General features: G+C 43.0%; 1 protein-coding gene across 2 annotated transcripts in view; it reads right to left on the bottom strand.

Annotated features, from left to right (window-relative positions):
- LOC137435391 (nidogen-2) overlaps positions 1–26,157 on the bottom strand; it is a 259,920-nt gene extending 233,763 nt beyond the window's left edge. For both annotated transcript variants that reach the window (XM_068129147.2, XM_068129155.2), the window contains exon 1: positions 25,830–26,157. In XM_068129147.2, the coding sequence (XP_067985248.2) occupies positions 25,830–26,039 (210 nt within the window). In that variant the 5' untranslated portion in view covers positions 26,040–26,157. The remainder of the gene's footprint in view (positions 1–25,829) is intronic.
- Positions 26,158–26,853: the final 696 nt, after the last annotated feature.

Raw genomic sequence — 26,853 nt, 5'->3', positions numbered from 1 at the left:
ACATCGAGAGATCTGTGGGAGGGAGATGGCTTTGGGGGGGGGGGGGGCATGGGAAGGGGGGAGGGGAGGTGGGAATGGTATAAAACATATGGACACTGCAAGGACTTCCAGGAAAGAAGTTGGAATTTCAAACAAAGTGGATCTGGGGTGAATTAGCAGGGGTAGAAAAGGTCAAGGTTTTGGATGGGGGAAGATAAGAGATGGTGGTGAACAGCTGTTTGAAAGACCTGGAGGGAGGAGTGGGATTGAAGGGAGTGTGGGAGTTTGTTCCAGAGGCAGGAGAAAAGAGGAATGAAAGAGTGAAGGTGAGCAGAGAGCCTAGATTTCGGCAGTTTAACCATCAGAGGGTTGCTGGCAGATCTTCTGCGACCTGCAGGGATATTTGGGGGACAAAGCAAAGAGAGAGCTGGGGGAGCAAGGCCGGAGAGGAGTCGGTAGAAGACAGAAAGACCACCTACCTGCCTGCGATGAGTGAGTGAAAGGCCCTCGGAGATAGCTTCATCGTGGGAGATTCAAATGATTCTGAAAGCTTTGGTTTCAACAGCGTGAAGCCGAGCGAGGTGTGAGGCAGGAGCACCGGCCCATAGAAGAGAACAGTATTCCATTGAGCTGCGGATGAAAGCCTTGTATGTGGTGAGGAGCTCAGGTATGCCAAGGAAAGACGTCGCACGACAGAGGATGCCCAGTCGGTGACTACCTTTGGAGGCCAGCTTGGAAATGTGGTTTTCCCAAGAAAGATCATGGCAGATAGTGAGACCCAAAAGCTTGAGCGACAGAACTTCTTGGAGAGGATTGTTGAGAAAGTAGATGGGAGGGTTGTCCAGTCGGTCTTTTCGGAGAGACATAGTAAGAGTGTGAGATTTGTCAGGATTGAAAGACATGTTCCACTTGTTTGACCAGTCTGTGATTTTGTCCAGGTCTTCAGAGAGTGAGGAGGCTGCAGACTGCCAATCTGAGGAAAGAGGAATGGAGTGGCAGAGAGTGGAGTCATCAGCAAAGAGGATGCAAAGAGGCTTCTATGGAAGCAAAGAGGATTTTCCAGAGAGTCGGAGAGATTATTGATAAAGACCAGAAAAAGCACAGGGCCCAGAACACTGCCTTGGGGAACTCCAGCCTGAACAGGAAGGGAGATGAGAGAAATCCATTCAGGGCCACACGTTGACTAAGACCAGAGAGGACGTCCGCAAGCCATGCGTGGAGATTTCCATGGATACCATAGGGGGAGAGTTTGGTGAGCAGAGCTGGGTGCCAGACCGTATCGAAGGCACATGATATGTCAAGGGAGACAGCTCTGATTTCCTGTTTGGCATTGAGGACCTCCACCCATTGTTGAGACAGCAGAAGCAGCATGTCCAGAGTAGAATGACCTGGTCTGAATCCAAATTGATGATCGGAGATCAAGCCATTGGAGAAGAGGAAGGATTTGATATCCAAAGCAATGATGGATTCCATGACTTTGCTGATAATTTGGAGCAGGCTGATTGGTCTGAAGTTGCAAGGATCTGTTTTAGCACCTTTTTTGTGTAAAGCGGTAATGTTTGCTGATTTCCAAGATTTTGGCAGATGACCTTGAGCAAAAGAGAGGGTGAAAAGAACAGAGAGAGGAGGAGATAGAGTGGCAGAGCAGGATTTTAAGACCCGTCGGCTGATGCCGTCTGGTCCAGTTGCAGAATCAGAGTTGAGGTTTGACAAAAACCTCTCCACCTTGTCAGGAGAGAAGGAAACAGAGTCCAGGAGCAGTTGGGTGCGACTGGGTAAGGTGGGAACAGAGAGAGATGGGTTTGGGAAACAAGATTTTGAGGCCGACACAGAGTTGAGGCATTCGGCTTTGTCACGTGCGGTGTCAACTGTGTAGCCATTTGAGGTAAGGGAGGGGATGGAGGGGGAACAAACACCAGAAACGGATTTGACCAGACGCCACCAGGATTTGAAGGAAGGAGACAGGTTTGAGAGTTCATTCTTGAGTGTGGAGAGATAGTGCTTCCTGGCACTCCTGAGGGTAGACACACACTTGTTCCAAGCTTGGTGGAAGGAACTGAGATTGCCTTCAGTTGGATTAGCCTTCCAAGAGGAAAAGGCAAGTTGTTACAGGGCAACTGCCTCACCACAAGATTCAGTGTACCATGGATGGGAGGAAGGGTAAGACAACTGAAGACGAGATGGGATAAATCTGTGCATGAGAGAGAGCAGTTTGCCTTGGATGAATTCCCAGGAAGAATTGATGTCAGAGGCAGTGAGATGGGAGCCCATTCCAGATGATTGATGGCTGCTTGAAAACCGTGCCATTCGGCATGAGTGAAATGCCAGACTCGTCGATGCTGAGGAGGCTCTCTGAGAAAGGCCACAGAGATGTCCACTTTAACATGCACATGATCAGAAGAACCGATTGGAGCAGAAGAAGAGCAGCAGACATTTGTAGGGAAGTTTGTCAGAACCAAGTCTAGAAGAGAAGATACTCCATTGGCTGAGATCCGGGTCGAGAAATTGACAGATTGTGTCAATCGCAGTGAGTCGAAGAAGTCCTTTGCTGAGGTGCCATGGCTGGTGAGAGATGAACCCACACCCAGCCCGCTGGCATGATGACAGTTGAAGTCGCCACATATGAGGAAGAGAGAGTTGGGATGAGTGGATAGAAGTTGGTCCATGTTGTCAGACAGTGAAATGTAAATGGAGTCATCACTGTTTGGAGGACGGTGCAGAACACATATGAACAAAAGGTGGGAGTGGAGAGGAAACCGTAGCCAGAGGTACTCCTGGGGGTGAGGTGGAGAGAGGGCAGTGCAAGGAGAGTGAGGAAGAGAGTTTTTGATAAGGATAGCAACCCCACCACCAGGACGAGGCTCAGGTCTATCATACCGGAGGAGTGAGTAACCAGGAAGAGATATTAATGAATCAGAGACATCTTGAACGAGGAAAGTTTCTGTTAAGCAGATCAAGTCTGGATTGTCAGAAGCAACCTGTATGGAGAGATCAGTCAGGTTTGCGCGAAGGCCCTGGATGTTTGAGGTCCATCCCGTTAATGAAGAGAGAGGGGGAGCATCGGGTGTAGGACAGTGGAGGGGAGGGGTAGGGATGAGAGGGGGAGGTAGGGAGAGCAATTGATAGTGTGTCAGAGATTACAGAAGAGTTACAAGAAAGGGAAGGATGAGGACGAAAGGTTTGATGGTGATGGTGATGGGATGAGGCACAGTGAGGGGTTGTTTGAGGGGGGGGCAGAGGAAAGTCGAAGGTTGGGGGAGGTGGAGGTATGAGATAGAAGAGAGACAAAGTGGGGAGGAGGCGGCTTTGAGGAGGAGGGGAGAGGAGGGAGAATTGGAGAGGAATGGTATGGGGGGAGATTTGAAGGGGAGGGCTTGAGGGGGAGTTTTGAAGGGGAGGGGTGAGGGGGGAGTTTTGGAGGGGAGGGGCAAGGAGGGAGTTTAGGAGTGAAGGGGCAAGGGGGGAGTTTAGGAGTGTAGGGGCAAGGGGGGGATTTGGAGGGGAGGGGCAAGAGGGGAGTTTAGAAAAAGGATGATTAATGAAAGACAAACATTGATAACAAATTGGGTTTGTTGTGATTTTCAAGTAAGCAATCCGATTAAGAACGATGGAGGAGGGATGGAATGAATGTGAATTTAGAACATGTAGTGAGGGAGACGTATAAGAGATTGAATTTTTTTTTTTTGGAATTGGAATGAGTTGGAGAGGAAATTGAAAAAAGCCTTTTAAATAGGAAGAAAAACAGCGTGTTCTAATACACCAATGAATAAAACACTGCAGGGGAAAGTTGAAACATATTTAAATAATATTTAAACAGAACCGTGAAGAACAATCTTATATTCACAAAATACCAACGGGGAGAGGGCCGAGAGGGACAACCACAAGTCACGTGAACAGGGCAAAAGGTGGATGGCAAGGAGTTAATGGGGGCGGGGCGAACAGCACATGTGGACAGATGTACACGATGAGACAACAGCACACATGGAGAAAGGAAAATAAATGTTTTTTTTGGGGTTTTTTTTGGTTTTTTTGGGGGGGTGGGGATTTAAAACGTTAGACAAAGAGTACTTTGTTTAGGGTAGAAGGGAAAAAATCTAAGAACCAAGCAAAACACGAAGTAGGGATCTTAAGTTAACAACCACCCACGGGGGTAGCCTCAGGGAACAAGGCCGCACACGCGGAGCAAACAGAACACAATTAATTAATTACGAGTTACAGGAAATTGTAACAAAAACTAACTATGAACAAACAATAACGCATAGACGATAAAATAACGAGTTGAAATTTGACAAACACACAAATGGAAAAATAACTTCACTTTGGATGCCCAGAGAGAACCAAGCCTCAAGGTAAGAAGCTTCAACAACTCGCCCGCGTGGCACGAAATACATGACTATTTTATACAGGTATGAAAGATTAACATCGAGAATCTTCCGAAGGACACATGATAGGTACACACACGTAAGATAAATACAGTTTCGACAAAAATACAATTGTGAACAATTACTTAACTTTGAGCGTGCGTGAAGATCGTGGAACAGCTTCGAAAAACCATGACCGCCCCGACAAGGTTTACCTTGCCCTGGAACAGGCCGCAATGGTTTCGGCATGAGTAAGCACTCCAATTTTTTTTTTCACTTTCCATACTCACATCATCAAATGTCTGATCTTCATACCTATGAATCGCTGAATACATTGCTTTTATATGTACTATAGTTTTCAAATTAGGAGCTTAGAGCAGTTTATGCATTATATGATGGAATTTTCCATGATGGCCTCTCACGGACTAATTAAAGTATATAATCAAAGTTCTGATATATTTTTAAAGAGAATGTTAAATCCATATAGTATTCAAATCCACATAGTATTATGGATTACGTAAAGGTTCCCCCATTCACCTCTGTTATAACTGGCCACTTGGCATATATAGAGCCTCGATGCTCTTATCAACTAATGTTTGTAAGCCATGGCGATAGTCACACGTGGTGTAATTGACTTTTTATCACAGCGGTCGTCGTTTTTGAAAATAAAATGAAAAATTGACATTCAAGACAATGTTAAGGTTATAAAATAAATGATGTATTCTTCAACCATTTCATTGGAGTGCTTGATTGAGAGCTTAAGCCACTTGGCACGTCAAGCTTCAATCTCCACAAGCTTCCATGGCAATACCACAGCTCGGTTCTCCGTGGATGCCCGCTTGTGGACACATGAAGGTCCGCTTGGAGTTTGCAAAAAAGCACCTAAACGACTTTGTGAGAAACAAGATTCTGTGGGCTTTCATGTGTCTTTCACTGAGGAGAGGCTTCCGTCTGGCCACTCTGCCATAAAGCCCAGATCGGTGGAGTGTTGCAGTGATGGTTATCCTTCTGGGAGTTTCTCTCATCTCCACACAGGATCTCTGGAGCTCAGCCATAGTGACCATCGGGTTCCTGGTCACCTCTATTACCAAGGCCCTTCTCCCCTGATTGCTCAGTTTGCCCGGGTCAGGGGGGGGGGGGCAGCTCTAGGAAGAGCCTGGTTGTCCAAACTTCTTCCTTTTAAGAATTATGGAGGCCACTGTGCCTTGGGAACCTTCAATGCAGCAGAATTTTTTTTGTAGACTTCGCCAGATCTGTGCCTCGACGCAATCCTGTCTCTGAGCTATGCAGGCAGTTCCTTCGACATCATGGCTTGGTTTTTGCTCTGATAAGCATTGTCAGCTGTGAGACCTTGTATAGACAGGTGTGTGCCTTTCCAAATCATGTCCAATCAATTGAATTTACCACAGGTGGACTCCAATCAAGGTGTAGAAACATCTCAAAGATGATCAAGAGAAATGGGAGGCACCTGAGCTAAATTTCAAGTGTCAAAGCAAAGGGTCTGAATACTTATGTAAATGTGATATTTCAGTTTTTTCTTTTTAATAAATTTGCAAAACTTTCTAAAATCCTGTTTTCTCTTTGTTATTATGGGGTATTGAGTGTAGATTGATGAGGGAAAAAATGAATTTAAACGATTTCAGCATAAGGCTGCAACATAACAAAATGTGAAAAAAGTGAAGGGGTCTGAATACTTTCTGAATGCACTGTAGGTTCGATTGTTGCTCACATTTCAGGCAGGCCGTTGTTATTCACAGTTCACACAGCTTTGGGCGGCTTATATATACATAAATATACACAAAGAATTAAGTTAAGCACCCCTACACAACGAATTAAGGTAAGCACCCCCTAATATATATTCTTTGTGTATATGTATACATTGGCATATATTCTAAGGTATGTGAGATCAAATAATGATTGGTATGACATTAGCAATTATCCATTGATGAAATTGAGTGATCAAAGTGAAAAAAAGTGATTGGTTGAGTCAGTGATCCGATCACGTGGGTCCTACACACGTTATTGACGCAAAGATCGCTAGAGGTCTTCTCAGAACAATGACTGTACGTTAGAAAACATAAACGTCATCCACACTGTCCGTGATGGACCTATAGCTCCATACTTAAATTGAGGTGAAAATATGCCTAAAATTCCCAAAAATTTTCACCTTAAATTATTCAGAATAAAATATTGAAAACGGCAAGATTGTTATGTTTTTATGTGACCATAATATCACTTCTCCAGAAAATATAGCAATATCATGGGTATATTACACTGTTTTGACGACAACAAACTTGTAATGTGCGAGGTTGTAAAAAAACGGGGGGGGTGCTTAACTTAATTCTTTGTGTTTATATGCATCGATGTCCTGCATGGGATCTCGGTTTAAGCTTCAAAATTAGCCTCAGATCAATCTAAATGTAAAAAGTGGTTGTCTACAACTGCCTGAACAAATTGGCTTAATAATTGGCATTAGCAATAAACCCTCTCATGATGATTGCATGATCTGCATAATCACACATGGTTCTGATTTTTCCATCCTTGCAAACCAATCAGAAAACCGACGTTAACATACATCTTGCGAAAACTGCCCCCCATGTCAACCTGCCAATCCTGAACTAACAAGCATTCACCTTTCCACAGCAGGATCACACCGTGCCGACATCACTTCCAGCCATGTGGTTTCTCAGGAGACCGCATGACATGCACCTCCCACTGTTCCCATCAAGGCCACAGACGTGGGGCTACCACATTGCAGCTGCTCCTTGATTTCAGCTACAATAATAAATTACTTGAGTTACGACCGTACCCCTTCACCCAAATTAAGCTATTAAGCCGGAATGATACACGGAATTTATCTGTGGTATCGGAGCCACTTTATAGCAAAGTAATTTGTTGTAGCAATAAACTATAGTCATAATTGCCTTCTTCGTTTACACATAGTAACTGCTCAATCATCTTCCTGCTTCCTGAGGGATAATGGAGCATGGAGTTTACCAATCACATATTTTTAAAGACTTTTCCTGAAAGTTGAAATGGGTAATCACTTTTCAAATGGGTTTCTATTTAAGAAGGTAAACTACATTCTAAGGGAGTAAATACATTTCTAGGCCTTGACCACAGGCCCACAGCTTTCAATGTGACACATGCCTGGACCAGGAAGCATGCATGACTGGAGGTTATCTGAATGGGCCAATAGTGAGCGGACTTATCCACTGGACCAGGAAGCGTGACTTGAGGTTATCTGACTGGACCAGCTCTTTGGGTGCGAGTGCGGGGGCTGGGGTGGGGGAGGAGTTCAAAAACAGATGGCCGAGGCACTGTGACCAGCAGCAAACTCTCAGGGATTATGAACCACCTCATCACTATGTATTTCCTTATAGGTCTGAGAGTTTATCTGTCTATGTCTCGTTCTTCTGCATGGATTTGTCCAGCGCAATCCTATATGGTTCTCGTTATGATTGCAACACCGCTCGCATCAAATGTACACATCACTGTATTATGACGGTCGAAATATTCTGCTGTGTTGCAAAACACTGCTGCCTCTGTACCCCAAAATCTGGGGGAAATCAATGGATGGATAGCAAGAAGCAAAGGAACGCATGCTATGTGCACAGTCAAAATATCTCTGCATAAAATATCACAAGGTCACGGACATTAAAGGGTGAGTGTGACCTAGTTACCCGTCGTGAAGCTCGAGAGGAAAATAGAAAGGAAGGCTAATTCAGGAGAGGGAAGGGGCGATTAATCAAGGATCCCCAAACTCACCAAATTAAGGAAGCTAAAAGTAACTTCAGAAGAAGAAGTTTATTGTAAAGTCAAATAGTTAAAACGATGCCTTCCCTTTTTCAAGAACTACTTTCAACAAGGCATTAGGGCCTCCAGATTGCGGGTACATGATGGGCAATGTTGTCGTACTGTGATCATTGCAATTAATATTGTAAACTGCTTACATGAAGCTGCTCTGCCCCACAGTGGCCAACACAAATGGAATATGTCACCAGGTGGATAAGGCATTAGTCAAAACACATTGCTCATTACTACACTTTAGTTAGCATTCCTTCAAGCAGATCTTCGATGCTGCTCATTCCACAGTCTTGTCCTCTCTCTTCCCCAACCCATGGCCGTGAACACTTCCCTAGGTGAGCTGTGACAAACGGATGGGTGGTTCCTCTGGGTAAGCTGTTTTCCCACCATTACAAATGCCATCCCATCTGGAAGTTATCAAGTGGTGTCCATAAGCCTTGTGACACATTAAAGTTTCACATTCCTTTTTATCTTCCAGGTGCCCTCTCATATTTTTTGAGTGCCGCATTCATTCAGAAGCCAGAAATCCCACGTTGTGAAACAAGTGTTTTGGGTGCAAGTGCAGTTCAGGAAGTCATAACGGGTCTACACTCTGACTAAACTGGATTCATACGAGTTCCCTGGCAAGGAACTTAAATGCAGGAGGAGGCCATTAGGCCTGTCAAGCCTGCATAATTGTTGCCAACCTATGGTTGTTTGTCCATTCTCTGTCATTCTTAAATGCTGAGCATCAAGCAAGGAAGCAGCACGCACCATGTTTAATGTCTTTGGTATGACTCAGCCACTGTTCATTTGAACCGCTGACCAATCAGCCTCAGAGCGACCACTCTAATCATTACACCGCCTACTCTGTTTGAAATGCTGGTTAGTTACTCAGCTTAGCATGCTTAGAGTCTATCTGCATATGATGTAGGTATGCAACAATGTGAAAATTTAACACTCCTCCCCTTCTTATCATTGTATGATTCATACATTCCCCTTTTCACATTTACAAAGCTATGCAGTTAACGAAAGTCATGCAGCTAACAAAGGCAAAAGGTCATTCAGCAAACCTTGCCTGTGCTAAGTCCGCTCCAAGAACTTTTGATACGAAGCAGTGTTTCATACTTTTGATACTATAACCTGTGTGACATGTGTTGATGGTGTTTGGGGAGGGGGGGAGTTAGGAGGGGCAGAGTTACAGGACAAAGGACGGAAATGGGAAGGTAGGCTGAGAGGGTGTGAATGAGAAGGGTCAGAGGAATAGTTAGGAGAGAGGAAGGGTTAGGTGGTGCGTAGCAGACAAAACACCTCCCATCACAACAGAGAAGGGGGACAATAATTTTCTTTACTATATTTAAAATTTTCACATTATTGTACACCGCTCCTTTCCTATGCCATCTCCAGGCATTGCAAATCGTCATTGCCGGGCACCAAAGGGGGCTCGGCAGTGACGCACGCTGAAAGAGAGTACTCAGTTTTCACTCTGGTTGTTTGTTGTACACCGCTCCTTTCTTATGCCATCTCCAGGCATTGCAAATCGTCATTGCCGGGCACCAAAGGGGGCTCGGCAGTGACGCACGCTGAAAGAGAGTACTCAGTTTTCACTCTGGTTTCTTGTTTGTTTGTTTGTTTTCTTGCTTTCTTGTTTGTTTGTTTGTTTGTTTTCTTTCTTGGTTGTCCGGACGATATCTCAGCCATCCTTTGAGCTAGGAAGCTGAAATTTCGGCACAATAGTGAGCAAGTCCTTTGTCAAAAACGGTATTTTTTTTTTTTGATTAATCAATAAATTGAGGAGTTATTTAATTATTAGCGATTAATTAAGTACTTATTTAATTAATCAAATTTCCTTTCTCTTCTGACCATTAACTCAGGCACCTTTTGAGTTAGGAAGCTGATATTTGGACATGCCAATGACCAGGTGATTTGGCTGCAAAGGATATTTTTGATTTATTAATTAATCAATTAATCGATTAATTATTTAATTATTCGATTAATGACAAAAAAAATTTTTTTTTTAAGTTACAGATTCTGATGAAATACTGGTAGTTTATGTGTTCTCTGACCAAATTGATTAATAATTTAATTTTTTTATGATTATTATTTATTTATTTTCATTATTAATCATTTATTTATTTTCTTTCTCATTTGGCCAATATCTCAGGCACCTTTTGAGCTGGGAAGCTAATATTTGGACATGAGTGACCAAGTGATGTGGCTATCAAGGACATTTTTGATTTATTGATTAATCATTTCATCTATTAATTATTTATTGATTAATCGATTAATTATTTATTGAGTTATCAATTAATTATTTAATTTTTTATAAATGACTTATTTAATTAAATTTCTAAAAGATACATCTTCGGATGAAGCACTAGTGGTTTAGTTATGTGATTAGCCAATTGATTATGAAAATATTTTGTGATAATCTTTTATTGATTTTAATTATACAATTAATCAATTAGTGTACACCTCTCCCTCCCAATGCAGCCTCAATGAGCTGCACTGCGGTATTGCCGGGCGCCAGAGGCGCCCCGGCAATGCCGCGCTGCAGCATATTTAATTATTTGGCATGGGGCGGTGTACTTTGAATGTATTTGTACTTGTTTGTTTTCTTTCTTGGTTGTCCGGGCGATATCTCAGCCATCCTTTGAGCTAGGAAGCTGAAATTTCGGCACAGTAGTGAGCAAGTCCTTTGTCAAATACGGTATTTTTTGTTTTTTGAATAATCAATTAATTGAGGAGTTATTTAATTATTAGCGTTTAATTAAGTACTTATTTAATTAATTAAATTTCATTTCTCTTCTGACCATTATTAACTCAGGCACCTTTTGAGTTAGGAAGCTGATATTTGGACATGCCAATGACCAGGTGATTTGGCTGCAAAGGATATTTTTGATTTATTAATTAATCAATTAATCGATTAATTATTTAATTATTCGATTAATGACAAAAAAAATTTTTTTTTTTAAGTTACAGATTCTGATGAAATAGTGGTAGTTTATGTGTTCTCTGACCAAATTGATTAATAATTTAATTTTTTTATGATTATTATTTATTTATTTTCATTATTAATCATTTATTTATTTTCTTTCTCATTTGGCCAATATCTCAGGCACCTTTTGAGCTGGGAAGCTAATATTTGGACATGAGTGACCAAGTGATGTGGCTATCAAGGATATTTTTGATTTATTGATTAATCATTTCATCTATTAAGTATTTATTGATTAATCGATTAATTATTTATTGAGTAATCAATTAATTATTTAATTTTTTATAAATGACTTATTTAATTAAATTTCTAAAAGATACATCTTCGGATGAAGCACTACTGGTTTAGTTATGCGATTAGCCAATTGATTATGAAAATATTTTGTGATAATCTTTTATTGATTTTAATTATACAATTAATCAATCAATTAGTGTACACCTCTCCCTCCCAATGCAGCCTCAATGAGCTGCACTGCGGTATTGCCGGGCGCCGGAGGCGCCCCGGCAATGCCGCGCTGCAGCATATTTAATTATTTGGCATGGGGCGGTGTACTTTGAATGTATGTGTACTTGTATTCTTCATTTATTTGGAGGGGAGTTGGAGGGGGGCAGTAGGGGGCCAAATCGACCCTATTTTTTATTCCTATCTCCATTTAACAAATCCTGGCAAGGCCAACCAGTGGGAAAATTTGCCCTGTAATCTCCAATAACTGTGTTTGGGTCACATCCTGTCCTCTTTGCACACCCTTCTCCAGGTATTTCTCAGATGGCCACCTGCCTTAATCTTAGAAAGCAAATGCCACCCCCTATTTACAAAAGGGATTCCAAGTTTGATCCATTCAACTATGGGACATTTAGCCTTCTCCCCATAATAAGCAAAGTGCTGGAATATATATGTATGTACGAGTGTATATCTTACTATAATTCACCAAATGTCCGTCTGTCCGTTCCCAGGTACCGAAAAAACGGCTGAACCGATCGCAACGATCTTTTGGGTGGGTAATCCTGGCATCCCCTGGAGTAAAATAGGCTATAGTGTTTTCCCAATTTTGCAATTTTTCCAATTTTTCCAATTTTCCAGTTTTTTCCAAACATGATGGAATAATATTTACCGATATGAACAGTGATGTGGCTTTGATTGAAATTCTACAAATACTGTTTAGATTTTGATGATTTGCATGTGATATGATTTAACGGATGTTTATGTGAATCGTTTAAAATAGAAAAAGCCTTCAATTTCTGATATTTGGCCTTTTCATTTGGGCCTCCCAATTGAAGCCCCGCCCGTAGGGCGGGTACCGTTGCGAGTATAAATAATCGAGAACTGGTTTTATTTTACAAGTTTGTGTTGTTTGCATTGGGGACCAAGATGAATTGAGGTATGCTGTACACAACGGGAAAGTATGCTGTACACAATGCACAAAGTTGATTGAAGTATGCTGTACACAACGGGAAAGTATGCTGCACACAATGTACAAAGTTGATTGAAGTATGCTGTACACAATGGGAAAGTATGCTGTACGCAATGTACAAAGTTGATTGAAGTATGCTGTACACAATGGGAAAGAAGGACAATCTGCGCAAATTAAGAGTTAATTCCTGAAACTTCAGCTTGCCTTGCTTCCCACAGCAATTAGAATAAATTATAAATGTTATATTATTTCCATCCATTGATGTAACACATCCTTGCATCAAACCTCAGGCAATGTCTCTTTTCCAACTCTTTAATCTCCAATCATTACATTGGCTTCTGCCCCAACTATTATACCATGTACATGTTACTTTATTAGACCGAACAATGATTGGATGCACTAAATCTCAAAAGAGAGATTCAGGCCTTCCTGGACCTCTCTCAAGCTTTGAATAGTGTCTGGTATCCCCTCCTTCTTTCCAAGCTATCTGCTAATGCTATGCGGGGGCTCTTCCTTGAATGATCATCAGATTTTCTCCACAAGCATAAATAATGGTTTGCTCTTGAACGATTTATTGTATACAAAGTCGAGGCTCATGGAGGAGCTAGAACATAGAAAGGATCAGGATGTAACAGGACAAAAGGAAGCGCACCAACAGCAGGGTTGAGGGACAAAATAGAAGGAGAATTGGAGAAAAAAGGATGTGGGGAAGAAAGAAAGGGTAGAAAAATGCATGCAGGTAGATAATATGGATACAGAAGCTAACTCTCAAGAAGAAAATACTGGAAACTTGGAAATATGTGGCCATGGGGATGGTTAATGGGGGATAGCACAGATCATGGTTTTGGATGAAGGATGATCTGAGATAGTAGCGAACAGCTTTCTTGAAAGCCTAGAAGGGAGAATGAGGTTGAAGAGAATGTGGAAGTTGGTTCCACAGATGGAAAAAAGAGGAATGAAAGAGTGGAGGTGAGGATTGAAATTGGTGATTCTGCATTTTTTTGAGTTTCACCAAAAAGGAGTTGCTGGCAGACTGTGTGCACCCTGCAAAATCTGGGAGTTTAGGTGGTTGGGGGAGAGGGGGGTGATTGAACAGAGCAGACAGACCAGACAAATAAACTTTCAAAGACAAAGAGACCACAGTCTGTGATGTGAAAGTGATTTCCCCCTAGAATCAGCTACATTTTTTTTTTTTTTTTTTTTTGTATATTGAATCGAGGCTCGTGAAAGAGCTAACATTTATTTCACAAACAAAATATATAAAAAGAGGGAGCGGAAGACAAGGTGGGGAGAGAAAGGAAAGCACACAAACATAACATTTGAGAGCAGGGAGATGTGTGGGAGGGAGAGGGCTTGGGGGGAGGAGGCATGGGAAAGGGGGGGGGGGGGGAGGTGGGAGAAGTATAAAACACAAGGACACCAAGGACTTCCAGGACAGAAGTTGGTATTTCAAAAAAGTGGATTTGGGGTGAAATTAGCAGGGGTAGAAAATATCAAGGTTTTGGATGGGGGAAGATAAGAGATGGTGGTGAACAGCTGTTTTAAAGACCTGGAGGGTGGAGTGGGATTGAAGAGAGTGAGGGAGTTTGTTCCAGAGGTGGGAGAAAAGGGGAATGAAAGAGTGAAGGTGAGCAGAGAGTCTTGATTTTGGAGGTTTAACCATAAGAGGGTTGCAGGCAGATCTTGTGTGACCTGTAGGAATATTTGGGGGACAGAGCCCAGAGAGAGCTGGGGGGGCAAGGCCAGAGAGGAGTCGGTAGAAGACGGAAAGACCACCAACCTGCCTGCGGTGAGTGAGTGAAAGGCCCTTGGAGTTAGCTTCATCGCGGGAGATTCCAATGATTCTGAACGCTTTGGTTTCAACAGCGTGAAGAAGAGCTAGGTGTGAGGCAGGAGCACCAGCCCAGAGGGGAGAGCAGTATTCCATTGAGCTGCGGATGAAAGCCTTGTATGTGGTGAGGAGCTCAGGTGTGTCAAGGAAGGACTTCGCACGATGGAGGATGCCCAGTCGGCGACTGGCTTTGGAGGCCAGATTTGAAATGCGATTTTCCCAGGAAAGATTATGGCAGATAGTGAGACCCAAAAGCTTGAGTGACAGAACTTCTTGGAGAGGATTATTCAGAAAGTGGATGGGAGGGTTGTCCAGTCGGTCTTTTCGGAGAGACATCGTAAGAGTGTGAGATTTGTCAGGATTGAAAGACATGTTCCACTTGTTTGCCCAGTCTGTGATTTTGTCCAGGTCAGCAGAGAGTGAGGAGGCTGCAGACTGCCGATCTGAGGGATGAGGAATGGAGCGACAGAGAGTAGAGGCATCAGCAAAGAGATAGAGAGGATTTTCAAGAGAGTCAGAGAGATCATTGATGAAGACCAGAAAAAGCACAGGGCCCAGAACACTGCCTTGGGGAACTCCAGCCTGAACAGGAAGAGGAGATGAGAGAAACCCATTCAGGGCCACACGTTGACTACGACTAGAGAGGAAGTCCGCCAGCCATGCATGGAGATTTCCATGGATACCAAAGGAGGAGAGTTTGGTGAGCAGAGCGGGGTGCCAGACCATATCGAAGGCACGTGATATGTCAAGGGAGACAGCTCTAATTTCCTGTTTGGCATTGAGGACCTCCATCCATTTTTGAGAAAGAAAGAACATTGTGGACATTGTGGAAGATTCCAATTATTTTGAAGGCCTTGGTTTCCACAGCATCAAGCTGAGCAACATGTGAGGTAGGGGAGCCAGTCCAGAGGAGAGAGCAGTCCTCCGAGTTGTGGATGAAGGCCTTGTAGGTGTTGTACAAGAGTTCATCTGTGCTAAGGAAGGACTTTGCACGACAGATGAATGTAAAGCAAACTTAGAAATGTGGTTCGCCCAAGAAAGATTGTGGCTAATAGCGAGACCCAGGAATTTGAGTGACTGAACTTCTTCAAGAGGATTGTTAAGAATTCAGGTAGATTTTCCAGACAGTCCTTTTGGACAGAGAGAGTGAGTGTGAGAATTGTCAGGATTGAAAGATATATTCCAAGTGTTTGACCATCTTGTGATTCTACCAAGGTCTGTAGAGAGGGAAGAGGCTGCAGCCTTTCTATCTGAAGGATGGGGGATGTCATGGCAGAAGGGGGAGTAATCGGCGAATAGATAAAGAGGATTTTCCAGAAAGTCAGAAAGACAACTCATACCTCAGGGATTATCTGATGTTTGAGTCATCTCTCTGTCTCTCCAGAAAATATTTATATCTCAAGGTCTCCTTCCAGATACTGATTTCCCACAATATAGCGTTTTAAGTCCAACCCTATTTCCTGATATAGGGCAATGCCCTCTTCCTTTCCCTGGATAATCTTCTGTATGATTTTGCAGACTCCACCCTGTGCAGAACACGACACCATGCTTCTGAAAGTTAGGCTGCTATTTTGTCCATCTCTGAAGATCCGGATAAAAAACAAGTTGTTAAAGTCTACTTCTCTGCAACCGATGGAAGTGGTGCAGCCATTGGAGCTCCTCAGTCTCGCAGTCTGTGACAACCTGTCTTGGACCATATCACGAAACTGGCATTCCAATAAGTGAATAAGGCCATCTCAGTATTCTCTACAGAGCAAGTCCATTCTGACCTGTTCAGAGCTTATTAGAATGTACCTTGTATAAAGTCTTCATCCCAAGTATCATGGAGTATGGATCTTTACCCTGGGTTGGTGTCATTGTGATTCGTATTGCTCACCTGAAGGAGATGAAGGTCAAGGCTCTCCAATTTAATACCATATCTCGGTAAAAAGAAGGGGACACGTCACAGCTCTGCTTTTTACCCACTGAAAGAAGTTTGGAGGAATATTCGTTTTGCATCCTCTCACTTCTTGCCTCAGTCCTCCCACTCTCTCATCCCTCCATTTCCTCCAAGACTGCTCGGATCCCATGCATTCCTTAACAATCTCACACCTGGTTACGTTCCTCAGTTCTACACCGAACGTTCACCTCCATTCCATAAATCTTTTCTCCCATCTGTGGAACCGACTCCTTGGATCCCTCTCTTGAGTTCTGTTTCTCGATACAATATTTTTTTCAAATTTCCTATTCATTCCCTCTCATCCTCAATTAATACCCCAACTTCTCCCCTTCCCTTGCATAAGCAATATTTAGATTGCTTTTTGGAAAATAAATTCGATAACATTCATGACTGAGGAGATGCTGAATATTATTTATTTTAATGATCTAGAAATTACATTTGAACAATACATCTCTGTAGGCGGGTTTCAGAAGGCAGAACAAGACTTATCCCTGGCCCAAATCACTTTTTTAGGTTGTCATTTCAAGAATCAAATTGTGGTGTTTTCAAGATTAAGCATTTGGGAATTTCAGGTATACTTTAGGACGGCATCTTTGCTCCATGAACTCTTTTTAGGATTGCCACTGAAACCTGGACAGGTTCCGGTTGGAGCTTATTTGGCATCACATCATTGCACTGTCCTTCAAATAAATGTGTTAAAACTGGGTGCCCTATCTGCTGGCATATGTTGATGGCCATTGAATATTCCACGGTGGATTCACGAAGTAATCAGGTTATCGGCGACTCCCAGGCCAAATTCCTACTTTGACTATCAATGATGTAATCCCTGTTTATTCCTTGCCACGGGGTTGCTTTGGCAGCAGCTCTGAACAAGCTTTGGGCAAAGTTCCAGAGAGAGTTTCCAATGCTCTTTTTCCAATATTTTTAGCACTTCAGTAACTCCTACGATTACTGATATGAGGTTGAATTTATTCAGCTTTTAAGTTGTCATGGTGTCATTTTTAAATTCCTGGTGCTTCACCATTGTTATTCTTTCTGATACGGTACATTTAGACCAAGGTCATTGGTGCTGACATATCAATTAACAATATCGGATTTTTTTTTTTTAGCCCCCGAACAGGCGTCAGCAGCTTATATTTTGGGGCCACCAGCCCATATGTCCGTCCGTCCTTCCATACGTCTGTCCATGCATACGCGCATCCGTCTGTAGTCTCTCCTTAAAAATTACTGAATGGATGATTTCATATTCGGCACATCTCTGCATTAATATCTGGGCATGAGCAATATTAATTGATTTTGAAATAGAAGCCAAATGTGATGGGACATACGATTTTATTTCTGAATTTGGCCCCAAAAAAAAAATTCGGGGAGAGAATAGCACAGGATTGTATATATGCTTTTGGGAACCATTTTTACCCTCACCAGAGGAGAGGGTATTGCATTTGAGTCAGTTTGTTTGTCTGTCTGTTTGTTTGTTACTTGCCGGAAAAATTCCGGCAAGTATGTTGGTTGGTTCGTTTGTCTGTCTGTCTGTCTGTTTGTCTGTCTGTTTGTCTGTCTGTCTGTCTGTCTGTTTGTTTGTGCGCAGTACTACGTCTACATTGTTGCACATAGAATCACCATACTTTACACACATATTTGTCTTGCCCTGGAATAGACTGTGCCCAATTTTAACTCTCTAGGCCCAAGGCCTCCATTATGACGTCAAAATTCGATAATTCGACAAGAACAAAACTTCATCCAATCAAGATGCAATTTCTTGAGCGCCATGTCGGCATAAACTGGTGGAGATTTTTTTAAATGATGGTGTCATCGGTCACGTAGTTCGGCCGCCATCTTGGAAAAACCGAAAAACTTTGCACCTCCATATCTCCGAAAGTGCTGAATAGAACAAATTGAGACATGGCTCATTGTAAATAACTCTCCATGCTGAATAAAATATGCTAATGATGTCATAGGTGCCTCCATTATGACATCATAATTCGACAAGTACAAAACTTAATCCGTTCAAGATGAAATTTTTTGAGCGTCATCTGTAGATAAATTGGTGGAGAAAAAAAATGATGACGTCACGTGGTTCAGCCGTTTGTTTTATTTGTTTTTGTTTTATTTGTTTTAACACAAAAGACTTAAAACCACGAAAATACAACCGGGTGAGGGTCCTCAATCTCCTGATTGCTCTTTCTTGTTTGTTTGTATAAAGTTTACATTCTGCACTATAAATACGTAATTTTTAATTTATTATATTGTATACTGTGTTTACATACACTTTACCATCAGCACTAACTACATACCACCTTGAATTATTTATTTTTATTCCCTTTACCAATATCACTACAACTTTTAATTATTTATATATTTACACACTTTACCATATGCACTATTAATTTATATGCACATTACCATCACCGCGACCGACATTCCACCTTGGATTATTTATTTATTTATTTATTTATTTATAAACCTTCCCCATCTCTACCACGAAAATCTATATTTTGTATTTTTTTATTTTGGTATTTATTTATTTAAATGTAAAATGTATGCGCCCCATTTTTAAAGTGTGGCTGGGGACTGTGTCCTCGATGAGGACTTGTATTCTGTTTCATTCATACTCGGTACACTGATGCAGGGCACATCATTATCGTTAATACCGATCATTAAGAAGAAACTGACATTTGTGCAAACTGTAGCATCAAACACGTAAAAAAAAATCTGGAAGGCAATTTGTCACAAACATTTACACTCACTTCTTCATGAAAGGTGAATGCACTGATACATGGAGCCTTTGGATGATTGATGTAAGTTATGGATATTGGTAGCCAGAATGTGTGACCAGTGAACAAAACCAGGAGAAAAGGGTGATGTGAGAAATGAATAAGCCTTGAAAAACCTTTCAAAATATAGTTTGGCTCTATGATCAATGTGTGTAATGTTGTGATGACCTTATCACCCTTTATGACATTTTTCAACTGCAATTAGTTTCAGCAGTCGTAGGGCAATGAGTGGGATACGAGTGTAAAACAAAGTTTGACAAGTTCAAAATGTAAAACTTTTAATTTTATCCTAATCAGTGCAATTGATTTGATGTTGACATGCCGTGCCCTTTACAGAGCATTGGTGCTGTCAGAACAATTTATTGGCAAGGGTTATACTGGGTCGTTTGCCATTGCCCTCCCAGCGTTATTTGTTCCTGCTCTATTCTTTTAAATACTGAGCATCAACCAGGGAAGCAGCACGTACCGTTTTTATTGTCTGTGGTGTGACGCAGCCGAGGTTCAGAACCACCGACGTCCCAGACTCAGAGCAGACATTGTCACCATTACACCACCGAGTCTGGATAATCAGTGCGATATCCTCGTGTAGATTCATCTTTTATAATCCCACTAATCTCTGTTTGATACTGTATGTATTTTCTAAGTAGCTTAGCTTCGGCATGGCGGAGTCAAGTTCATTTTGACCTCATTTCTGTTCCCATCTGAATACTTCGCGTATAATGTTGGGATTTCAGGTTTTAATCCCATAGCTCTATGTTTGTTTGGACATTATTGTGGCTGACAAGATAGTTTACAGTGATGTCCACTCGCCTTTGTGTTGTCTAACCTTGGTTTGAATCTCGACCGAGCTATAAACTGTTACCCTGCTGTTTCGGATGCAAGGTGAGGCATCGATGTGTGCGTGGTCTGTCGGACGGATGTTAGGCCTCAGGACATGTCTGCCAGCCCTGGTATATGGATGTTAAAGATTAAGGATTTCACGGTGTCATCCATGAAGTGCAGGCGAGTTACTACCAAGACCCTGAACAAATTACAAATTCGTGCCACCTTCAATCAAACGTTCGATCTGGCCGAACAGTTTGTGCAAGACTTGGGCAAAAAAACGCTCCCGGCCGACTCACGAGAAAGTGTGAGTAACTGAGTCCGTTAATGAAATACCGGTACTAGCTAGCTGGTTACTTCACCATTGTCTACTAATCTACTAACCTCCTCATAATTTTAAATGTAATAGTGTTCTGATGTCTCCTCATGTCTGTCCTTACACTGCATGAAATATATGAGATAATTTAAAATCACAGTTTAAAAAAGAGGTGTAAGGATGATGAGTCTTATTGGATTGAGGTCCATAGTAATGCCAGTCGTCTATTTTCTTCCCTCCTGGCAGATGGCAAAAGTGTACTCGATAAAATCCACTTGCAACAAAATTTGTCCTTTCATTTATCCAATAGTCCATATATGTAGTCATTATGCGAATGACTAGTTGTATTCACTCATTCACGTGTGATGTTATAAATCAATGATCTATTCTTCCGTTTCTCATACCACTACTACTGCTTCTTTAACGGCCCCATTATTCCCACCTTCTTTTTGAATCGGCCAGGGAACATTTTTGGCCCAAGTCTTTCAGGAATCGAATGGACAGGCTGAAAGATAAAGGAGTTTGGTAATTTGGCCAGGGTGCCGACAATAACGCGCCTACTCTTAGCGAAGTGAGAACGTTAACGTTAAGGCTTAACCGTCCGAGGAGCGGCTCGCTTCGTCGTGTAACCTCCTGCCCACGCTTCTGCGAAGCAGAGATTCGAGAGTCTGTAGTCGGATTGGGAATCAGATCAAGATTAGTTGGCGCATTGGCAAGAGCGCTATTTCTGTGCTCTCCTGTAGGACAAATTACATTACTCATTCCACGCATTACAATTTAACTCATTTGTGACCATCCTTTAGGTCGATTCATTTATTTTAACTTATGTGATATTTATTTTCAACTATTCATTAGGTTTTGCATGGGTTCATTCATAGTCATCTCATATTTATTTATTTATTTATTTGACAATCCATACGTGCACATCTTACTATTAATTCACCAAATATCTGTCTGTCTGTTCCCAGGTACCGCAAAAACGGCTGAACCGATCGCAACGAAATTTTGGGTGGCTAATCCTGGGACCCCCTGGAGTAACATAGGCTACTGTATATTGTTTTTCCAATTTTTTTTTTACAATTTTTCCAATTTTTCTAATTTTCCAGTTTTTCCAAACACGATGGAATAATATTTACCGATATGAACAGTGATGTGGCTTTTATTGAAATTCCACAAATAATGTTTAGATTTTGATGATTTGCGTGTGATATGATTTAACGGATGTTTATATAAATCGTTTAAAATAAAAAAAACCCTTCAATTTCTGATATTTTGCCTTTTCATTTGGGCCTCCCAATTGAAGCCCCGCCCGTGGGGCGGGAACCGTTGCTGGTATGATAATGCATCGACCAATCAAATTTTCAATAATTGTAAAAAATAAAAATGTGCAGCCAGAACATATTAAAATATTGCTGTTAAATCAATTTCCTCATTACGCTTTACTTGATGCACGTATTGATACCAATACCTGGCCTGCCCTCTTCCCCCTCTCTCGCTTTTCACTTTCAACACACAAACACATTATGCGGTTGATAGCAATGACCTTTAACCTCGCTTGTCCCATTGTTTTGGTGAAAAACATTTTAATAAGGTATCATGTAGTTATTTCCTTTGTTTTATCTCCAAGACCAAATCCGATCGCCTGAGGATTTGTGGTGCGGCAAATGTTGCAGGCTTGAGTCGAGGGTCAGGAAACACCTCCTACCCCGGCCCTGGCCTATCTCCATTACCATTCTTTTTTAGACACCGCAGACCTTATACATCAATGATCAGGAATGACCTGCGAGTCGTCGAGAGTCTATGTTACAGGTAAAATAATCAAAGGTACTTTAGGGTTGTTTTATTGAATGCTTCTGTGCATTCCTTCACAGATGGCCTCATGGGTGTTTTACAATTGGAGCACGATGCTTGCAGAACAGCCTTGTTATGAAATACTCAGCCTGCATTGCCAGCCTGGTTAGCAAAGGGCCATACATCACGTGGACATCCCGCGGTCTCGCCTCGTGATCCCCACCTTACGGAAAGCCATCTCTGTATTCACTCCACAACTCGTCGCATCGACTGGAACAGCAATTGGCTCAATACCGCTTTCTCCTCAACAAGGTACACAATTTCCACCACGGGTCCCGGTGTGTTCCCTCCTTAGCTGATTTCCCAGGAGACCTTCCCCAAAACTGACTTTCCCTTTCCACAGCTCTGGCTGTTTCAACTGCCTCCTCATCCCCACCCCGTTTCCCCTCCCATCGGCCACTGCTCCTTACGTTAATTCATTTCTGGGTGGTCCTTACATAAACGGTCCGTTTCCCCCAGAGGTTCAAAATTAATGAACAGAGCACGATATAAACCAGAAAAAATCGATTACAAGAATCTTGCCAAAAGTCCCACACCGTAACTTCTAGTACATGTTAAGGTACAAAATATTATATGACACCATTATTTATTTATGTGTTAATTAAATAACTTGTGTTTGTCCGTTTTTGTCTCCCAAAGAAAGCGTCTCTCTTTGCCTGGGAAATGAAGGCAAACGGTTCAATCTCTGAGGTGGTGATAATTATTTCATCTTTAACTCAGAGAAAGGCCAATTATTTGCTCGTCCACGTCATATGTGTGGCCCTTCGCTAACACATCGCAAATCCTTTACTGGGCACTCTGTATAGCTCAACCCTATGCTGCTCACTCTTATTGCCCATCCTTTACTGGGCACTCTGTATAGCTCAACCCTTTGCTGGTCACTCTCTTATTGCCCATCCTTTACTGGGCACTCTGTATAGCTCAACCCTTTGCTGGTCACTCTCTTATTGCCCATCCTTTTACTGGGCACTCTGTATAGCTCAACCCTTTGCTGGTCACTCTCTTATTGCCCATCCTTTACTGGGCACTCTGTATAGCTCAACCCTTTGCTGGTCACTCTCTTATTGCCCATCCTTTACTGGGCACTCTCTATCGCTCACCCTTTGCTGGTCACTCTCTTATTGTCCATCCTTTACTGGGCACTCTCTGTAGCTCACCCTTTGCTGGTCACTCTCTTATTGCCCATCCTTTACTGGGCACTCTCTATCGCTCAACCCTTTGCTGGTCACTCTCTTATTGCCCATCCTTTACTGGGCACTCTCTATCGCTCAACCCTTTGCTGGTCACTCTCTTATTGCCCATCCTTTACTGGGCACTCTCTATCGCTCAACCCTTTGCTGGTCACTCTCTTATTGCCCATCCTTTACTGGGCACTCTCTATCGCTCAACCCTTTGCTGGTCACTCTCTTATTGCCCATCCTTTACTGGGCACTCTCTATCGCTCACCCTATGCTGGTCACTCTCTTATTGCCCATCCTTTACTGGGCACTCTCTATCGCTCACCCTATGCTTGTCACTCTCTTATTGCCCATCCTTTACTGGGCACTCTCTATCGCTCACCCTATGCTGGTCACACTCTTATTGCCCATCCTTTACTGGGCACTCTCTATCGCTCACCCTATGCTGGTCACTCTCTTATTGCCCATCCTTTACTGGGCACTCTCTATCGCTCAACCCTTTGCTGCTCACTCTTATTGCCCATCCTTTACTGAGCACTCTCTATCGCTCACCCTATACTGGTCACTCTTATTTCCCATCCTTTACTGGGCACTCTCTATCGCTCACCCTATGCTGGTCACTCTCTTATTGCCCATCCTTTACTGGGCACTCTCTATCGCTCAACCCTTTGCTGCTCACTCTTATTGCCCATCCTTTACTGAGCACTCTCTATCGCTCACCCAATGCTGGTCACTCTCTTATTGCCCATTCTTTACTGGGCACTCTCTATCGCTCACCCTATGCTGGTCACTCTCTTATTGCCCATCCTTTACTGGGCACTCTCTATCGCTCACCCTATGCTGGTCACTCTCTTATTGCCCATCCTTTACTGGGCACTCTCTGTCGCTCACCCTATGCTGGTCACTCTCTTATTGCCCATCCTTTACTGGGCACTCTGTATAGCTCACCCTATGCTGGTCACACTCTTATTGCCCATCCTTTACTGGGCACTCTCTATCGCTCACCCTATGCTGGTCACTCTCTTATTGCCCATCCTTTACTGGGCACTCTGTATAGCTCACCCTATGCTGGTCACTCTCTTATTGCCCATCCTTTACTGGGCACTCTCTATCGCTCACCCTATGCTGGTCACTCTCTTATTGCCCATCCTTTACTGGGCACTCTCTGTCGCTCACCCTATGCTGGTCACTCTCTTATTGCCCATCCTTTACTGGGCACTCTCTGTCGCTCACCCTATGCTGGTCACTCTCTTATTGCCCATCCTTTACTGGGCACTCTCTATCGCTCACCCTATGCTGGTCACTCTCTTATTGCCCATCCTTTACTGGGCACTCTGTATAGCTCACCCTATGCTGGTCACTCTCTTATTGCCCATCCTTTACTGGGCACTCTCTGTCGCTCACCCTATGCTGGTCACTCTCTTATTGCCCATCCTTTACTGGGAACTCTCCCATTGCCCATCCTTTACTGGGCACTCTCTATAGCTCAATCTATGCTGGTCACTCTCTTATTGCCCATCCTTTACTGGGCACTCTCTATCGCTCACCCTATGCTGGTCCCTCTCTTATTGCCCATCCTTTACTGGGCACTCTCTATCGCTCACCCTATGCTGGTCACTCTCTTATTGCCCATCCTTTACTGGGCACTCTGTATAGCTCACCCTATGCTGGTCACTCTCTTATTGCCCATCCTTTACTGGGCACTCTCTATCGCTCACCCAATGCTGGTCACTCTCTTATTGCCCATCATTTACTGGGCACTCTCTATAGCTCACCCAATGCTGGTCACTCTCTTATTGCCCATCATTTACTGGGCACTCTCTATAGCTCACCCTATGCTGGTCACACTCTTATTGCCCATCATTTACTGGGCACTCTCTATAGCTCACCCAATGCTGGTCACTCTCTTATTGCCCATCATTTACTGGGCACTCTCTGTAGCTCACCCTATGCTGGTCACACTCATATTGCCATTCCTTTACTGGGCACTCTCTATAGCTCACCCTATGCTGGTCACACTCTTATTGCCCATCATTTACAAGTCACTCCCTTAGTGGTCAATCCCACACCCCCCATCATTGAAAGATCACTCTCCCTTCGCTCATTGTTTACAGGTCACTTCCTTACCACCCATTGTTTGTCGCCCATTCCTTAATCTCCCATCCTCCTTTACTGGCGAATCTCTCACCGACAGTTTTCAGGTCTCGCAAACTCGATCAGAACATTTCAGGATGAGTAATCGGAGGAGTAGTGCAGTAATGCCAGCAAAGTCTTATTACACAGCTCCCTGACTCATATCACTGTTTGCACCAGTAATTACAATTGCCGTAATAATGACGTCACTTTCGAAGCGATATACGAGGGGTCTCGAGGGGCAGTTCTCAAGTTAATGTACATTAGAGCAAAGCTTTCTGATGGATTTTCAAAGTGCAACTCATTATTATATGCGACTACCTGTAAAGTGCAAGATCGTATACCTGTGGGTTACATAGAGCACCGTTGTTTTCAACGACGTGCTCCTCAATGCAATACCGTAGCGTGCGCAAAATTCTGATGAACTTTTACTACGGTGGAAGTGACACTCACGTGCAGGGAGCGATACGCGTGCGAGTACAGCCAGTAGTGGTGGCGTAGCCGAGAGACCCCTGCGCTGGCATCGTCTCCGGGCGGCACCGGGGAGTCTCCGATGCGCTCCCCGTAAGGGTACAACCCCGATCGCGGGAGGGCCCGCCCAGGGTCGCACAGGTAGAGCAGCTTCAAGAGAAGGATCGCGAACGTCGCCCCACTACGCACCATATCGCTACCTGCCTTCAAACGCTGATTACAAATGATGCGCCTCTCGCACTCTCTTGCTATCTTTGTCGCCGCGCTCCACGCTCGATATGCTCCGTCTCTCTGCTCTCGCTCCCGTTCTGCGGGCAGATGGGCGGAGCCGAAGGCGGGGCTTATTTCCATTCATAAAATGCCTAAGCGCAGGTTGAGAGGAGCGCGAGCCGCCGATTGGTTCGTGTACAAGGAGGAAGCGATAAGTGGATTAAATAGGATTCGTAAAACTTACCCCATTGTTACTTGGCATAAAATACTTGTTTTAAATATAAAATACTCACGTAAGACGCAAGTCGATGGAATGGTGACCAAACGATGTGCACACAGGGGCGTCGTGCATCACATCTCCAGACGGTGAGTTTATAAGCCGGCTATCTGCGTTCAGTTGTGAGATTCATGAGATCGATGATATCTCTTTCACGATATAAAAGTACAAGTGGAAACCTGAGTCTTGATTTAAAAAACAAAAAAACAAGTACAGATACATTCAAAGTACACCGCCCCCATGCCAAATAATTAAATATCCTCCAGCGTGTCATTGGCGCGGTGCCTTCGGCACCCGGCGACACCACCGTGCAGCACATTGACATGGTATTAGGGGAGAGGTGAACAATAATTGATCGATTAATTGCGTAATTAAAATCAATAAACAATAATCGAAAAATAATTTCTTAATCAATTGGATAATAGCATACTAAAACCACCAGTGTTTCATCCGAAGCTGTAACTTTTTGAAAATTAATTAAATAAGTCATAAATCAAAAATACACTTTACAGCCAAATC

This window comes from Myxine glutinosa, chromosome 1 (assembly GCF_964187855.1).
Source record: "Myxine glutinosa chromosome 1, kmMyxGlut1.1, whole genome shotgun sequence".
NCBI classification, from domain to species: domain Eukaryota; kingdom Metazoa; phylum Chordata; class Myxini; order Myxiniformes; family Myxinidae; genus Myxine; species Myxine glutinosa.
The sequence above is the reverse complement of the archived record's forward strand: the minus strand, read 5'-3'. Positions and strand labels throughout refer to the sequence as shown.